This window comes from Manacus vitellinus, unplaced genomic scaffold (assembly GCF_001715985.3).
Source record: "Manacus vitellinus isolate BGI_N305 unplaced genomic scaffold, ASM171598v3 scaffold_32_pilon, whole genome shotgun sequence".
NCBI classification, from domain to species: domain Eukaryota; kingdom Metazoa; phylum Chordata; class Aves; order Passeriformes; family Pipridae; genus Manacus; species Manacus vitellinus.
The window spans coordinates 8,941,777-8,956,790 of record NW_021940460.1 but is presented as its reverse complement, the minus strand read 5'-3'; the positions used below and the strand labels follow the sequence as shown (position 1 = coordinate 8,956,790).

Genomic DNA, 15,014 nt, shown 5'->3' with positions numbered 1-15,014 from the left:
CATTCTAAAATGTCTTCTCAAAAACAAAGTTACAAGAGACAAGACTGTCAGCTCACTGCTTTACAAGTTCACCTAAGGTACCCAGAAAGCCAGAGAGAAATTGGGAAAAGGAGGGGGCAAAGAGAAAAGGAACAATGCCTTTCATTTTTAACAATGCTTTTAATGTATCTGGCTTACACAGAAAGCAGGGATTAACTTGAAAATAGGGTAAAAACATTTCAACAGCCAATAAAAATGCAGCTGGATACAACAGCAAAACTATCACTGGCTCAGTGGCTCAATTGAAATAATTGGATGTGATCAATTATACCCTTTAAAACATTGATTCTCCACAAATTCCAGGAGCTCCAGTGGATTACTCCTGGTTTTCATCAGGAATCACTTTCAGACAACTTTTCAGCACTAAAATCAGAGATCTTTTTGTATTTCACTTATGTGCACATCCAAAGATGTTTAACAAAACCAGCATTATGTACTTTGGTACTCATTTATATGGCACACAACATTACCTGTAAAATGGGAAAAGTAATACCAGTTATTCCCATTTGGTGCAGAAAGGTGAGCATTTCTTTGCCACTCCACACCTTACAGGCACTTTCAAACCCTCTCTCTACCAGCTGACCAGAGCTCTCCTGCAGCCAGCTGGAAAAGAGGAAAACCACAGAGAACTTCAGCACTGATTTGAGAGACATTTTGCAAGTACAAACCAAACATTTGGTGCAACCAATTGCACCAGACTCCTGTGATGATGACAAATGTTTTTTTACTGCATCCAAGTAGGGAGATTCTGCTTTTCCTTTATTTCTGCTTTTCACTGTTGAACCAACTTCTACAGCTCCTTTAAGTGAGAAGAAAATGTCTCCCTATATGCTCACACTTCATCATCATATAATACCTTTATTACAAAGAAAAAGGATTAAAATATCATTTCCTTGTGATATGTCAGGCTAATTTAAGAAATATTTCTGCTGTGCTTTTATAGCCACTCATCATTGCTCTGCTGAACATTAATTTAGCATCCTTATTAATTGCAGGCTTTCCTAGCAAGAACAAATCTTGAGGCACGAAATGGGCGCTTTTAGTATTTACACAGGGGAGGGAAAGTGGGGCAATAAAAAGTGCATGTTTAAACCTACTCACAAGTGTTGGTAACTGGTGCAATTTGAAGATTTGCAGGTATTGGTAACTGCTGCAATTTGAAGATTTGCAGGTAATGGTAACTGCTGCAATTTGAAGATTTGCAGGTAATGGTAACTGCTGCAATTAGGATTAAGCAGAACTATAATTGTATGTACAATGTAAAATGTGACAGGACTTGCTAAAAGCATGATTTAAACATGCAGATCATCTCCTTTGTGGCTAAAATTTTCTGCCTGGCCTCCATCATCCCTGCAGGATGACAAGGCCCTGCCTCTGTCTGGAGAAGCAGCAGGTTCCTGCCTCCCGGGAAATGCCAGCACTGTCTGTTCCATCAGCTCTGAGGAGGCAGCCCAAGGACAGCTGTCACTGCTGCACCACTTCAAAACATCCACCTGCAAAAGCACTTCATCATTATCAACTAAAGCAGTAAGGCTCAGTGACTGCTTCAGTTCCAGACCTCCTGCCCTGTCACTGCAATTAGCTGAGCCACGGAACAATTAAAACGAAACTCGCCTTTCGTTGGGTTAATGCAAACAAAACCCCTCCAAATGCTGTCGTAACAATCACTTCTTTGGCTGTAATTTGCTTTATTTTATTAAGGAATGGTGATAATAAACACAGGCAGAACATCACCAGGGTAGGGCCCCATTTCCTCAAATGTAACATCCAAAAGACCTGGAACAAAAACTGGGAAAAGGCCACCACGACGGAAATGAAAGATTTACAGTGGATAAAACACTTCAGGAAATGTAAAACTTCTGTTTCCCTGTTATGAACCTCAAACACCAGCACCCACTTTTCAAATGGTTATGCTAAAAATGCAAATACAAACTTAACACAAGGGCCTTCCTAATGGCAAAACACCACCAAAACACCCCACCCAAATTCTCAACTAAATTCCATCCAGCATGAAGGCATTTACTTGAAATACCTGTTAAATTATTTTTAGAGCAAAGCAGGAAGCACAAATAAAATGAGCTTCGTTCCCAGAAAGGCATCAATGGTTCTGAAGTGAAAAATCGGTGTATGCACTATTCCAGGCAAAGATGGAATGGATGTTACAAACACATCTCTGATTCCAGAAAGTGTATTTGCTGCTTCCCTCACTACCAGCAAATCCCACTGTTGACACAGCATATTCCACTGAACAAAGTCATTTGTCCTGGTAAATGTGCATCTCATCAGCAAAGTTTGCCAGCTCCACTGGTACATCCTCAAATTCCTCCCAGAGGTCACTCCAGCACCCCTGTGGCACTAAGCCCGTGCTTAAGTGCTTTCTGGAATGAGGGCCCAGGCTCTTTATAAGTGAAATAAGATTTTTCCTCATTCCCCAAGCATCTGGCAAAGCCATGTCACAACACAGCAGCATCTTACCCATTACTGGCTATTTACACCCCGGCCTCTGCTTTCCAACAACTGCTTTTCATGCTCTTGGCAGATTTGCCAAGACAATCAACCTTAGTTTTCCTGATAAGGTTAAAAAGCTCGAGGCAATCCAATCTCCAGCCATGCTGTTCTTATCTTCTGCTAAAATTTAACATTTGAAAATCGCCAAGGTAGAGAATTAGCTTCTGCACAACAGAAAAAGTCACTTGTCTCTGTGACACATAAACATCAACTCTCAGAAGGAAGAGAGGACGGGAAAAGGGTGAACTACTTGTGCTGTGCTGCAAAGTCAAGTGCACCAGAGTGATGATGTGACAAGCACTGAATCAGAATTCAATTAGCTACAAAGCCACTTGTATCATCATCCACTTTTTTTGATTCCTCCACTTCACCCAAAAGACTTTGCCCTTGACCTCCTCTTTCTTCCTGGGCTTCTGTCCATTTGCTTTTGTTCCATCCCATCCCATAATTTTTGACTCATGTTCATGCCTTCCCCTTCCAAGAAGCTGTTTCACAGGGAAAACAAAGGGCCCAACTGATAAATTCACTTTCAGCCATGAAGAAGTCAACAGATTCCAATCTGATTCCAAGAACAGATTCCAAGCTTCTCCAAACACTTCCCGTCCAAGGCTCTGAAAGCATTTTATAAATGTGAACCAATTAATGCTTTGACCAAATAACGCTGCTATTTGTCAAATAAGCAAACAGAAGCCTGTGAAATATAAAAATTTACCCCATGCAAAATATTCATCCTGAACCAGGAGCCCATGAAAGCCCCATAAAGATGAGAACACCATTCAAGAGCAGAACACACTTTACAAACCAGAATTTCAATGCTCCCATTTAAGCAAGACCAGTAGTTTTCTTAACAGATCAACACCCTCTGGATTCCTGAAGTGAACAAAAATCAGATGACTGCACAGGTTGAAGAACACCACTGCACAAATTACACCAGCAAAAGGAACCTAAATGTAATTCAAAACACTATTAATTGATGCAAAGGAATTCAAGAGTTGCCTTACTTTATCAAAGAGCAGCACACAGCTCTCAGGGGCCCGTGATCCTTCTGCCTGATGTTGTTGGTGACCATGAAATCCAGCTCCTCCCGAGCAGCCCTGAGCTGAGCCTCTGTCACCCCGTAGCTCACGGCCTCCCGAGCACAGTCCTCGATGTTATGGGCTTCATCCAAAATCACCACCTGGCCCTTGAGGTTGATGTCCATCTAAAAAAAGAGAATTATTACCTGGTAAAACAGTGAAAGACATGAGGGAGAAACAGCAACTAACAGGGGAAAAAAATGCATGTTATGCATCACAGTGCAAAGGAAAGTTTTCAGGTTTTGATCCAATTTCCACAACCAAGGGGAAAAAAAAACCCCCAGGAGTTATTTTGTTGATAATATTTTGGACATAAATAGGATCTCAGCTGACCATCATCAATGAACATTACGTTCCTCATTTCTTTTTAACCTCACTTATTGCAATCTTTGTTACAAATATACTCACACTCTCCCTTATCTGCGGGTCCAGGAGATAATTGTAGGGACAAAACACGATGTCTGCCCCCACCATCAGCTCCCTGGCTGCAAAATAAGCACAGGCACGAAGCTTCCTGCCCAGGCTCACCAGGTCCTCGATGTCCCAGGCCTGGTACAGCCCATGGGCAGCCTGCAGGGCGTGGTGCTCACTGAGCTTGTGGGCACCGTGGTAGTAAGCACAGGACTTGCCCTGCAAGCAAAGACAGTGGGTACAAGAAATCATGAAATCCAAGGAAGCTCAAATCCCCCAAGTTGTTCCATGCATTGGACTACTTCTAGAGAACGTTTCTAGCAGCTACTTTTCATGTCAGACAAGAATGAACAGCACATCATGTCAGGCAAATCCATGTTCCTAAAATGCACCTCAGTAAAGGGCACTTTTCTTCTTCATCTATAAACCCAAAGACAATTTAAAGTCCTACTAAAACACTAACCTGCCATAAATACTCATCCTATCATCATAAGTTTTCCAGTACGGCTACAGTGTATCTACATTTTCTAATGATTAATATCTAAATCAAATTATCAGGAGGCATTTAACCAACACAGTAAAAAACATTCCTCATCCAGCTGTTCAACTCCCTTAAATTTGACTGTGTTTAATGAATGCTCATTTTCTCAAACTGAAGGACTCACATTTTTTCCTTCCAGCAGTTCTACACACATTTCACTCCTGTTGCTCCCACTGTTGGATACCACTGGGTGGATGCAGGTGTAATCCCTGCTGGACAGGATGGTCATGGGGACAGAGGAATAGGCTGTTCTCTTCAGCTCCCTGGTGATCTGGGCTATTTGTTTGTGAGTCCTTGTTCCAAAAAATATTTTGGGAACAGACAAGCGATCTCCATTTTCCTTCTTCTTTGTGTGACTGGGATCCTTAGTGGGTTCTTTTCCAGAAGAGCAGGAACACTCAGTGCAAGGGCCAGAAGGCTGCAAAACAAGATTTAAAAAAAAAAAAATTAACAAAATCCCACTGGGAGATGAATGTGCTAAATCTGCTTATGGTCTGTTTAGGAAATGCCCTCTGGGATAGCTCAATAGTTCAATAGGTTGGCCTATTAAGCTGCAAACTTAAAGTGTTGTGCCTGAAAATCTTAAAAAAACCCTTCTAGCAATCACAACTTTATCATAACCCAATCACAAAGAATTATTAATCCAGTGGAATATTTACACGTGTGAATAACACAAACTCCTCACGTTTAAACTGCAGCCAAGGACACTCCTGTGACAGAACAAGAGTCCTGCACCTTCCATGAAGGAAATTTGGGATCAGGCACCCAAATTAAAGCACTGAGAACATTCTTCCTCAAAGCAAGCAGTAGAAATCTAGACAGTTCAGGGCAATCAGTTTGCAGACTGTGTCACACACTCTCCATCAGAAACATGTTTGCTGGGCCATTATGCCAAAGGCCATCCAGTAACTAGGAGAAGAAAGAAACATGGGGAATAATTCTAAAAAGAACCTAATCCTGTAAAATATCTGTTAGAGGTCATTTTTTTTTCCTTCCTGAGAAGCACCAACTTTCATAACATGAAACACTGGGACCATCCAGGTGAAGTTGCAATAATTAATGTGAAAGGACACATGGAAAACCAGGAACTCCTGAGTAACCAGGGCCACCTGAAAACCAGGGAGTTGTTCCAAGTTGTCAAAGAGGTGGTGTTTGCTCTAGTGCAGGTCCCAGCGTGTTGCTGCCTGCTCAGATACACTTTGAAGGGGAGGGAGGGCCATGAGGGATGATCCATTCCAAACAAACCAAGCCCTGCCATGTGTTCCCCCCCAGCTCTGGGATGGAGCTGTCTCAGAGCCTCCCCTCCCAGGAGAAGGAAGGTCACCTTACCCTCAGTCCCACTCAGCCTTGTCCACCATTAAATATCACAATGCAGGAGAGAAGGGCTGGAAATGGAACCCCCAGAGCTGCCACTCAGGGGGATAAAAGGTGCACTGATGTGCCAAGGAAACAGGCCCTCAAAGCAGCTAAAGTTACACCCATGCTGGAATTGTTACATTCCCCTCTCAGGTTGCCAGGAACAGCAGGTTTCATTACCCTGTGCTGCCACATTAAATAGCCAGTTCCAAATATCCTGCCTTCTATATTGAATAATTACTTATTCACTGAAAGGATAAAAAGAAGAGTTATGAATGGGGCTCTTGTCACCAGCCAAGCAGGAAACAGCTGACATATGGTATATGTTACATGTGTGCTCACACAGAAAACTCCAGTGCCAATGGGAGCCTGAAATAATAAAAACCACATCAGCACACTAACAATTAATAGAACCCAAGCACTCACTGGGCAGGGCCTTTAACAACAGGCTTATCTTTTAATTTTTATTCAAGTCAGACGGTGTTTTCAGAGGCAAAAAGAATACACAGGATGCCAAGAGGACACTTTACCACTAATATTTCCCTGCTACTGCTAAGCCTCACCTTCAGTTTGCCAAATAAAAATAACAGAAAAATATTAGGATGAATTAGGCAGCTTTTGCAAAAGTTCTTAGAACAACAGGAAAACGAAGCTTAAATTAATATATACACAAATGGGAACAGAAGGCTCTTCCATGATGGGCTTAAAACACCACATATATTTCTTTTTTATGAAAAGAATTAAAAGTGTTCTCATGGGTAAGGCTTATAAATTAGGGTATTTTACAGGTGGCCTTAAAAGTTTGGCTTAAAAGGTTTGTAGTTGGTGTAACACTGGCATTGAGAAGCACTTTAGCCATTATTCCAGTACTAAAATGTTACCTTTAACTCTGAAAAGAGTTTCACATCAAGAAAACCCTCCACAATATTGAGAAAGTTGTAAACTGAGGCTGATTTTATAGTAACCAGAAAGAGTATAAAACTGCCTGCAGTAGTCAGAGCAATTCTGAAAGCCACAGACACCATTAGCCACACACATATTAATAAATAAAACCTTTTCAGAAGGTTCTTCGTAATGAAGAGAAACTTTAGGAAAACGGTTAAAACACAGTTTAAAAGCTGAGTTCAAGTTCTCTGCACGCTTCTCAAGTGTGTCAATTTGCATTTGAATTCTTAAAATAAGTCTTAAAATTGTATAGAAGACAAACTATTTTAATTCTGTATTTCTACACAAAGAATTTGCTGTGGATATCACAGCAGAACTAACGTGGGGTTCCTCTCCCATTCCTGCAGCCAAAGGAAGGAGAACTCTCCACCTGAGCAAAGTGACCCCAATTTGGCATTTTCCTTGGTAGTGTGGCCTCAAAACACAAATTTTTACCCTCATACCACAGAGATACTGATTGAACTGTAATAAAATTAGAAAATGTTTCAATTTACCTACGAAAAAATTAGGGGGGAAGCTGACTAGAAATAATTCACATTAAGACAAGAGAACTCTACTTTGTAACACCCTCTGGCTTCAGGGCTAAACCTGTCTACAGCTGTTGGAATCTGAAATGGAGATTTTCATTTGGGAGAGAGGAAAAGAAAGATTCTCCTCTGCTTTCTACAGTGGTTAATCAGAAACACTCAGTAACAGATGCTGTTAGAGATCAGATACCAGCCTATATGGACCTTAGGCTAATGCAGCTTGTTTTTACTGCTGTCAGGGGGAGATAAACCAGCCTATCACATCAATATTTATATGGGCAAAACGTGGAAGTCCGATTAAAAAGGGAATAATCGAGTCCCCCGACCTGTCCTGCGTGTAAAATAGAGCTAAACAAACACTGGGGCTGTGATCCCTGAAACACAAAGAGGTAAGAGGAGTTCTTCCTATCTCCATCTCCATTTCCCAGCTACAAAGGCATGTGAATGATGGAGCAGTGAATGCCCCTTGTGTGAAATACGGCACAAGCACGATCTGGGCAGATATCAGCAGGGACATTAGCAGAGCTTTTCAGCCCTGCTTTGGAAGCTCTCAAAGCCCAGCATTCTGCTGCTGCCGCAGCCTCTCCATCCCAGCACACAAAGCAGCTGTTTATGCTCCCCCAGTCACCAGCAGGTGAACCCGGTTCAATATTTATCACAGGCTTTCACAGATCACTGCTAACCCAGCAAACGTTTTAATTAAGCTGGAACCCGCTTCAAAGAGCTCATTCAAAACGTCAATCAGCAGAAAAGGGATCAGATACGGTGTCAGGTGAGAGCCTGTAATACAAATCCACAACTTTCTTCAGCCCATCGTGGTAAATTAGCCCCTTCTGGAGTGCAGACCCTGATTGTACCAGGCTGCCAGTCCCCTGGAATGTGTAACAGAAGTCACTCAAGGCCCATTGTGAAGGTTGTAAGCAATATGTTAAACTGCAATGGGCTAGCACATTAAGACAGATTCTTTTCACAGTTGTTTTTTGATACCCCAAGTGTTTGTTACACTACTCTCCATTTACTGTTTACTTTCTTTACCTGCTAGAAATGGGGTTTCCTTAGCCCAGCTGCCCCAGTTTCTCAGGCCATTCTGTGACACAAGGAATCGAGAGAGCACCAGCAGGGGATCATTTCCCACTTCAGCTCACACCAGAACTGCCCTGTCCTGCAGGATTTAACAGCAGGAGGACAGAGATGGACTCCCAGGCAGCTCAGAACAGCCTTGGATTCTCACCCCCAGGACCTACAGGTGTTCTACTGATGGAGCAACACTGGGCAGCACCTCTGACCCTCTCACAACAACCAGCCCACCTCTCTTTTGGACTAGAGACAGGACTTGACAAGAAACTAAATTTGCTTGAAGCAGAGGATTAAGTACAGTAAAACAGAGGGTTGCCTCAGTGCTGAAGGAAATACCATTATTACATTATTGTACCATCCCAAACACACAGTTCATTATGATAAGTGCTGAACATACCCCCTTGTTGACTTTATTTCATGAGCTACACCAAAAAAGTATTTCTATACCTGACAGCCCATGCTGTGGGCTCTTCATGTTTTAAACCTCACACATTTATCATCAGCAGTTCTGAGGTACAACTAAGGCCTTTCTGCAACTCTTTCTTGATACCAGCCAAATTCTCAGTGCTAAAGGAGAAGTTCATCACAGCAAAATAACACTTGATCCTTTCATTCTTGAAAAGAAACTCGAACAGAAATAAAAACCTTCATTTCTTCTTGGGCTAATTCTTTCTAAAGATGCAGCAAACAGTTTGAATAGTATCTAATGTATATACTGTTTATCTGCAAAATCAGCCCTATGGAGGGCACATTGCAACACACACAGGTGCAGTTCAACTATTAAAACAAAGAGTTTCCTTAGAAAATGAAGAGTTTTCTTAGTATTTTCTTAAGTATTTTATGAACAATTAGTTGATCTATATTAAAAGTTTTCAATTTTCTTCACTGCAAGAAATTTCCACAAGTTTTAAATCGAGTTTTCCAGACACCCACAGCAAAGCACCAAAGGGAATTTTACAATCAAGGAAGGAAGAAAGGTCTTTTTATTTGAAAATCAACAGCACACTCTGCTGGCCTTTGGATTCCAAACTATCAGCTGAAGCTCAGTGGCACAAAGCATTTCAAATCCTACTCAAAAAGTCTTCAGAGCTTTCCAAAACTAACAAAAACTACCTCCCATCAAATGACCTGCAACACAGATTCACTTTTGTTAAGAAAATATTTAGTTCCCAGTGTCTTAAAGTAATACTATAGCTCTTGGCTTCCTTTGTGTTTACAAAGGCATGGAATACTGGAAACCAGCTCTGGGTTGCACTGATTAGAACAGCAGCTCATGTAGGACATACAAAGAGCTGTTGGAAGGAGAACTGAAATGCATGTGGAAACCAAACATAATTCCAAACAGGCACAAAACCCCCTGCACTCAGAAGCTGAGTTACCTCAGAGGGGTATTACCATAAACCAACATCAAATACACTGGAAAGGGTGAATGTTCTTTGTCTTTTGGAAGCAGAAAGGAGATTTCTGTGCTGATGAAAGAAACCAAGGTCAGACCTTGTTCCTTTCTTACACTTGTCCCAAACACACAATTTCCTGATTTCATGGTGTGCTCCCATATTTTAATATCAATAAGAACTATTCTGTCCCAGTCCCTGATGAGCTTTCAGGGGAACTGCATCACTCACAAACCTGGCATCTCACCCTCAGCTCTCCTCTGCCTCACCTTTCTTCTTCTCCTGGTTTTACTTCAACAAACATTTATGTAAAATCAGTATGATTCAAACAGAAAAATGCCCAGCAGAAAGCTGCAGAAACAGCTGCATACTTGCATCTCAAATTCTTATGTGATACTTCTGCTACAGAAGGTGGTAATAAAAAAACCAAAACCAAACCACCACCCCCCCAAAATGTAAATCTACCACAGTAAAACACAGGACTTTTCTTCTTAACCATGTGCAACATTCATTCAGTCCTCATTTTTTGTTATAATATATTGTAATGATCAGGTCCAGCTTTCTCCATGCTATTTTTTTTAAAGTCTAAAAGACACACATGTTAATGTTAAATACTGCTTTTCACTATATATGCTTCAAAACAACAAAAAAACAACAAAACCCACAAATCCTGATTTCACCTAATTTTCACAGTCCCAGCTGCAATTTCTTCCATAATGTCATCAATCTAATAGAGGTTGGAATATAAAATATAAATTCAAAGCTGCTTTACAACAGCTGTCACACATTGACAGGCTGAATTGCTGGGCCACATTTTGTGCTGTTGGGGAGCCATCAAATATTGTTTTTAATTGCTCTTGAACCCCCCCTCCTGCTGTAAAAGATACTGTTGCATTACTTACCCTTTGGGGAGAAGAAGTAGAGGTTTTCACACTTTTTTCAGAGTGAACAGTGAGCTCTCCATTTTTCCTCTGCTGATAAACTTCTAAAGCATCAACCAACTGGACTCCTCTGGCCAAACAGTGGCGTTTTCTGACCTGTTGGGGAAAAAAAAATCAGTGTACAAATGCCCTGGGCAGGAGGATGTGCTCCCTCTGGCAGGGCTTTGGTTCAGCTCTTTTCCACTGAGGCTGTTTTAGTGACACTGTGCACCCTTAATGTTTGTTAACAGCTCAACCAAACTGAGCCCCACAAAAGTCATTAGGGAAAGCTCTCAAGTTTTAATTACAAAAAAATCTGTAATTATTGCTGAGCTCTTCTGCTTTATTTTCTCACTGTTACAAAACTGAGAGAAACTATAGCACTATGAAGAAAAAAGCAGAAAAGTTCCATAACAAAACCAAAATATAAATTCAAGCCATACTGATGTAAAAACTTAATCAAAAGTGCTCTGCAGCCACGTAAAAGCTGTTTAAGTGCACAAGTCCTCAGCCATGTGATACCAACAGTGACACAGATGAAAACATAACAGAAATATTGCACTCCACACAGAGATACCAACACCTGACAGGCTAGAAACCAGAACTCTGTATTATTTGAATGTCTAACACTCATTTCCAAGAGCACTTTCAACTCTAGAATGTCATACTTTGGCTTAATATCACAGATCAGCTGGGGATGAATATATTTTGGGGATATTACTTGTTTAAATAGGCAGGATATAGTTTAAGACAGGGTATTATGAACATTTAAATGCAACAATGGACTCTTTTGTAGTGAGTAACAATAAAAACGAACAGAAACCTGTCAATCTGAACTGTGACATGACTCAATTATTGTCCACACCCTTCTCTGTAACACTGATTGGTATTTAATAGCTTGGTTTAGCCACACCTGGATTATTTTACAGCCAATAAACTTTGTTCACCTGCTGCTCTGTTTCTAAAGGACGAATCCTTTTCCTGTCCACTTGAAAATCATCATTCTCACTGTCCTGGAGAGATAACTTCTTTTTGGCAGCCAATTTCGAAGCCAGAGTTTCATTTTCCTTACATTCTGTAATTCATCAAAGAAAAAAGGAAGGCATTACATAAGGGAAGCAATTAAAAACCAGATTTTACTATAAATACACCTGATGTAGGTAACTGTATTGGACATTTCCAGAGCCATTAATCACCACACAGATTTCACAGGGCAGAAATATGTAGTACTCTATTATGAAGGCAAAAAAACACCCCTGACTGGAAAGCAAAAAAAACCTGACAACTCAAGCTACAAATTGTATTTCCAGAACTGATTTTTAGCTGCCTGTGCACGAAGTTACCTGTGTTTGGCAGGGGGCTTCCAGGTTTCATGGAAATTGCTGTTTCACAGTGATTGGAAGGACAAGAAGCCCCAGGATTGACACTTGTTGCAGCCTCGTTGCTCCTGGCCTGGGAATGGCACGTGCAGTGGCACAGGGGGGATGTCTCTGCCTTCCTGTCCTCCTTCTCCCCAGAGCAGCTCAGCAGGGATTTCTCTGAGGGACACACACAGGCATTTGGCTCTCATTAAAACCACTCAGGGCTCTGCAGGACAACCAGACTTGCAGAACAGTGTAGGTGAAAGCTCAGGTACCAGTTGTAAACCTGGTGTCTCTATAAAGCTGCCCAAGTTCCCACTGCAGTTCTTCAGCCTGTAACCCCCTGCAGGAATCCAAACCTCTTCTCTCCTTCAACTCCATCCACATCACTGCAACCCACAAGGATTTTCCTCCCAAGTTCCAACAGCCAAATAATTCCGTTATGAGACCTAAACCCCCCTCAGCACTACTGGCCATCCCTGCTTTGTGCTGCCAGTAAGGTAAGATGTGTAATGGTGGGCAAAGACCTGAACTCCAAGGCTGATAAATTAAATTAAAGGCTGATAAACAGCAGCAACTCATTGTTTTGGTATCAAAAATTGTGCAAACAGCCACTGAGACAAACTCACCATGCAGAGACTGCTGCCATGATAATGCAGAGCAAAGTAATGCCAAGCTTTTCCCACTCCCTGTGGGGCTCTCCAGCAAACAGTGCTGCCTGGTATTTAAACCTTTCACAATCTTTAAGGAGAACAACAAGAGCAAAACCAGAATTAAGAGAAAGCAAAGCAGGTGTCTTTAGCTTATCTTAGAAATAACTTCTAAAAATAGGCCAGGACACCTGCTGTCCTGTGACAAGCAGAAAACCAACCCCCACAATCACCTTTAATAATAATAACAACCAAACCATTTGTCCCACAGAGAAAAAAAAACCATTTTGAAATGGTTAAAACTCCTTAAAAATGTTTACATGCAAGTGCAACAATTCATTTTTAAAAAATCCAAAAAAGTGAAAACTTATTGAAATATTACTCTATTTCATTATTCTGTTTAAGAGACAGATGTTTTATTAAATCATTGCCCCTCAAAGTTATATACATCTTCTATAACAGTATATCTAGATAAATAATCATATATATTACACAACAAACAACTTCTTTCTTAGCATAAATGCTCATAAATCCAAAATGTTCCTCAGCATTCCCTGGGCATGCTCCAGATATTGTCCAGCACAGAGAAGAGTCAGTTGTTACAACTAAAATTCTCAAGACACTGGAGGCTCTGAATGTTCCAGTTTTTCTAAGTGCTGATAGAGAAATTGGAATTCCAAATTCTTAGTTTAGGAAATGCCAGTGTAAAGTGTACTCACAGCATTCATCATAGCCAGCTGGGAGGGGTAAGCCTTGCAGGGGAAGAGGATCTTCACCCCCCCAATGGTGTATTCTGCCCCCTCAGAAGGCATTGCCACTTCTTCCTCCCCTTTACTTCAGGTTTAGAACTGCAATAAAAAAAAATACTATTAGCAAGTCAATAGTAACAAGCAGATAAAGCCTGAAACAATATATAACAACAAATAAAAACATGGAGAAGCAGTTAATCTGGTAATAGTTCAGGGCAACGACAGAACTGAAATGCAGGAATTCACACCACACATCAGCAGTTCTGACTTGGTCCTCATTACAAACAAGAACAACCTGCCACCAGCTAGTGAGTAACATCAGCAATTTAAATAAAACCACGATGAACTGCACACACCAGTTCAGATTCCATCAGCCAGACTGGAGATCGTTGGGATAAAAACTCAAAGCCACAGGGAAAAAGTATTTCAGGATTTTTAGTTACTGAATATCAGCCAGTCTTTCAATTCTGCAGCTCCATCAGCCTGAACTCCAAGACACTGCAAACTCCAAAGACACAGTTGTCAACAGTAGCTTGTACCATCCCTCTTATAACAATGAAAAATAAAACTGGACACTGACTTCAAAAATGTTTAAAAACACTTTTCTTCCCCAAATAACACAGTAATTACTCGGGGGGAAATGGGGTGGCAGTCACTTTACTATTCTGTGATTATTACCTTGAATATCTCTTACTCTGGATAATAAAAGACAATTTCCCTATCATGCTAAAAAGTTGAAACTAGTGAACTAAAAATACTGAAGAGGCACAGATGGCTTTAAAGAAAGATCACATTTTTTAAACAACACAAGGGGTTTTTTTTTCTTATAGGTTTTCAGTCTTGAGTAATAGAGCACGTTTAAAGTGGCAGATTCCAGGTGATAAATCAACTCACTAACCTGTGTCCTCATCTGACTTTCAATTAAACATACGTATCCAAAAACACCAATATACGGCATGATTCAGCTTCCTCATCGAGATTCTCCACACGAAAACGCAATCCTAAGAAAAGGAGATTGATGACATGAGTTTGCACCCTAGGAAGGGTGGATGGAAGCATCTCCCCACGAAAAGGCTTTTCCCACACACATTCGGGGGGGCTCCTTAATGAAGGATAACTCCGAGTTAAGTTTGCCTGTGAGGCGGTGGGAAGCTCGGGGACACCGCAGAGCCCCCTCCGTGGAGTGTCAGCTCGGCCGGGAGCGCTCTGGGCGCGCCGAGGCCGCCTCTGAGCGCAGCCTCGCCACCGCCTCGGCCCCGGGCGGAGCGGCTCTGCTCCTGAGGAAGTGGTGCCGCTTCAACCCAGCCCCCAGAGCAGCACCTGGGCGCTGTTTTCCTGTGCGTGCCCAAACCCCGGCCCCGCTCCCTCACGGTCCCCACCAGCAGCCCGAAATCTCCTCAGCGCCCTCCCGTCCTTCCCGCCTCTGCCCCAGCCAATCAGCTGACAGGAAAGGGTCGCGC

At 41.7% G+C, this 15,014-nt stretch overlaps 1 protein-coding gene across 1 annotated transcript in view; it reads right to left on the bottom strand.

The window, feature by feature from the left end:
* The window catches only part of BRIP1 (BRCA1 interacting protein C-terminal helicase 1), a 96,364-nt gene extending 81,449 nt beyond the window's left edge, over window positions 1-14,915 (bottom strand). Inside the window, exons 1-11 of the mRNA XM_018076825.3 lie at window positions 14,875-14,915; window positions 14,453-14,555; window positions 13,525-13,653; window positions 12,785-12,896; window positions 12,138-12,332; window positions 11,742-11,869; window positions 10,777-10,911; window positions 4,700-4,993; window positions 4,032-4,253; window positions 3,549-3,748; window positions 510-642 (exon numbers count right to left, since the gene is read on the bottom strand). Coding sequence (XP_017932314.2) covers window positions 510-642; window positions 3,549-3,748; window positions 4,032-4,253; window positions 4,700-4,993; window positions 10,777-10,911; window positions 11,742-11,869; window positions 12,138-12,332; window positions 12,785-12,896; window positions 13,525-13,617 — 1,512 coding nt within the window. The 5' untranslated portion in view covers window positions 13,618-13,653; window positions 14,453-14,555; window positions 14,875-14,915. The remainder of the gene's footprint in view (window positions 1-509; window positions 643-3,548; window positions 3,749-4,031; window positions 4,254-4,699; window positions 4,994-10,776; window positions 10,912-11,741; window positions 11,870-12,137; window positions 12,333-12,784; window positions 12,897-13,524; window positions 13,654-14,452; window positions 14,556-14,874) is intronic.
* Between the last annotated feature and the right edge of the window lie 99 nt (window positions 14,916-15,014).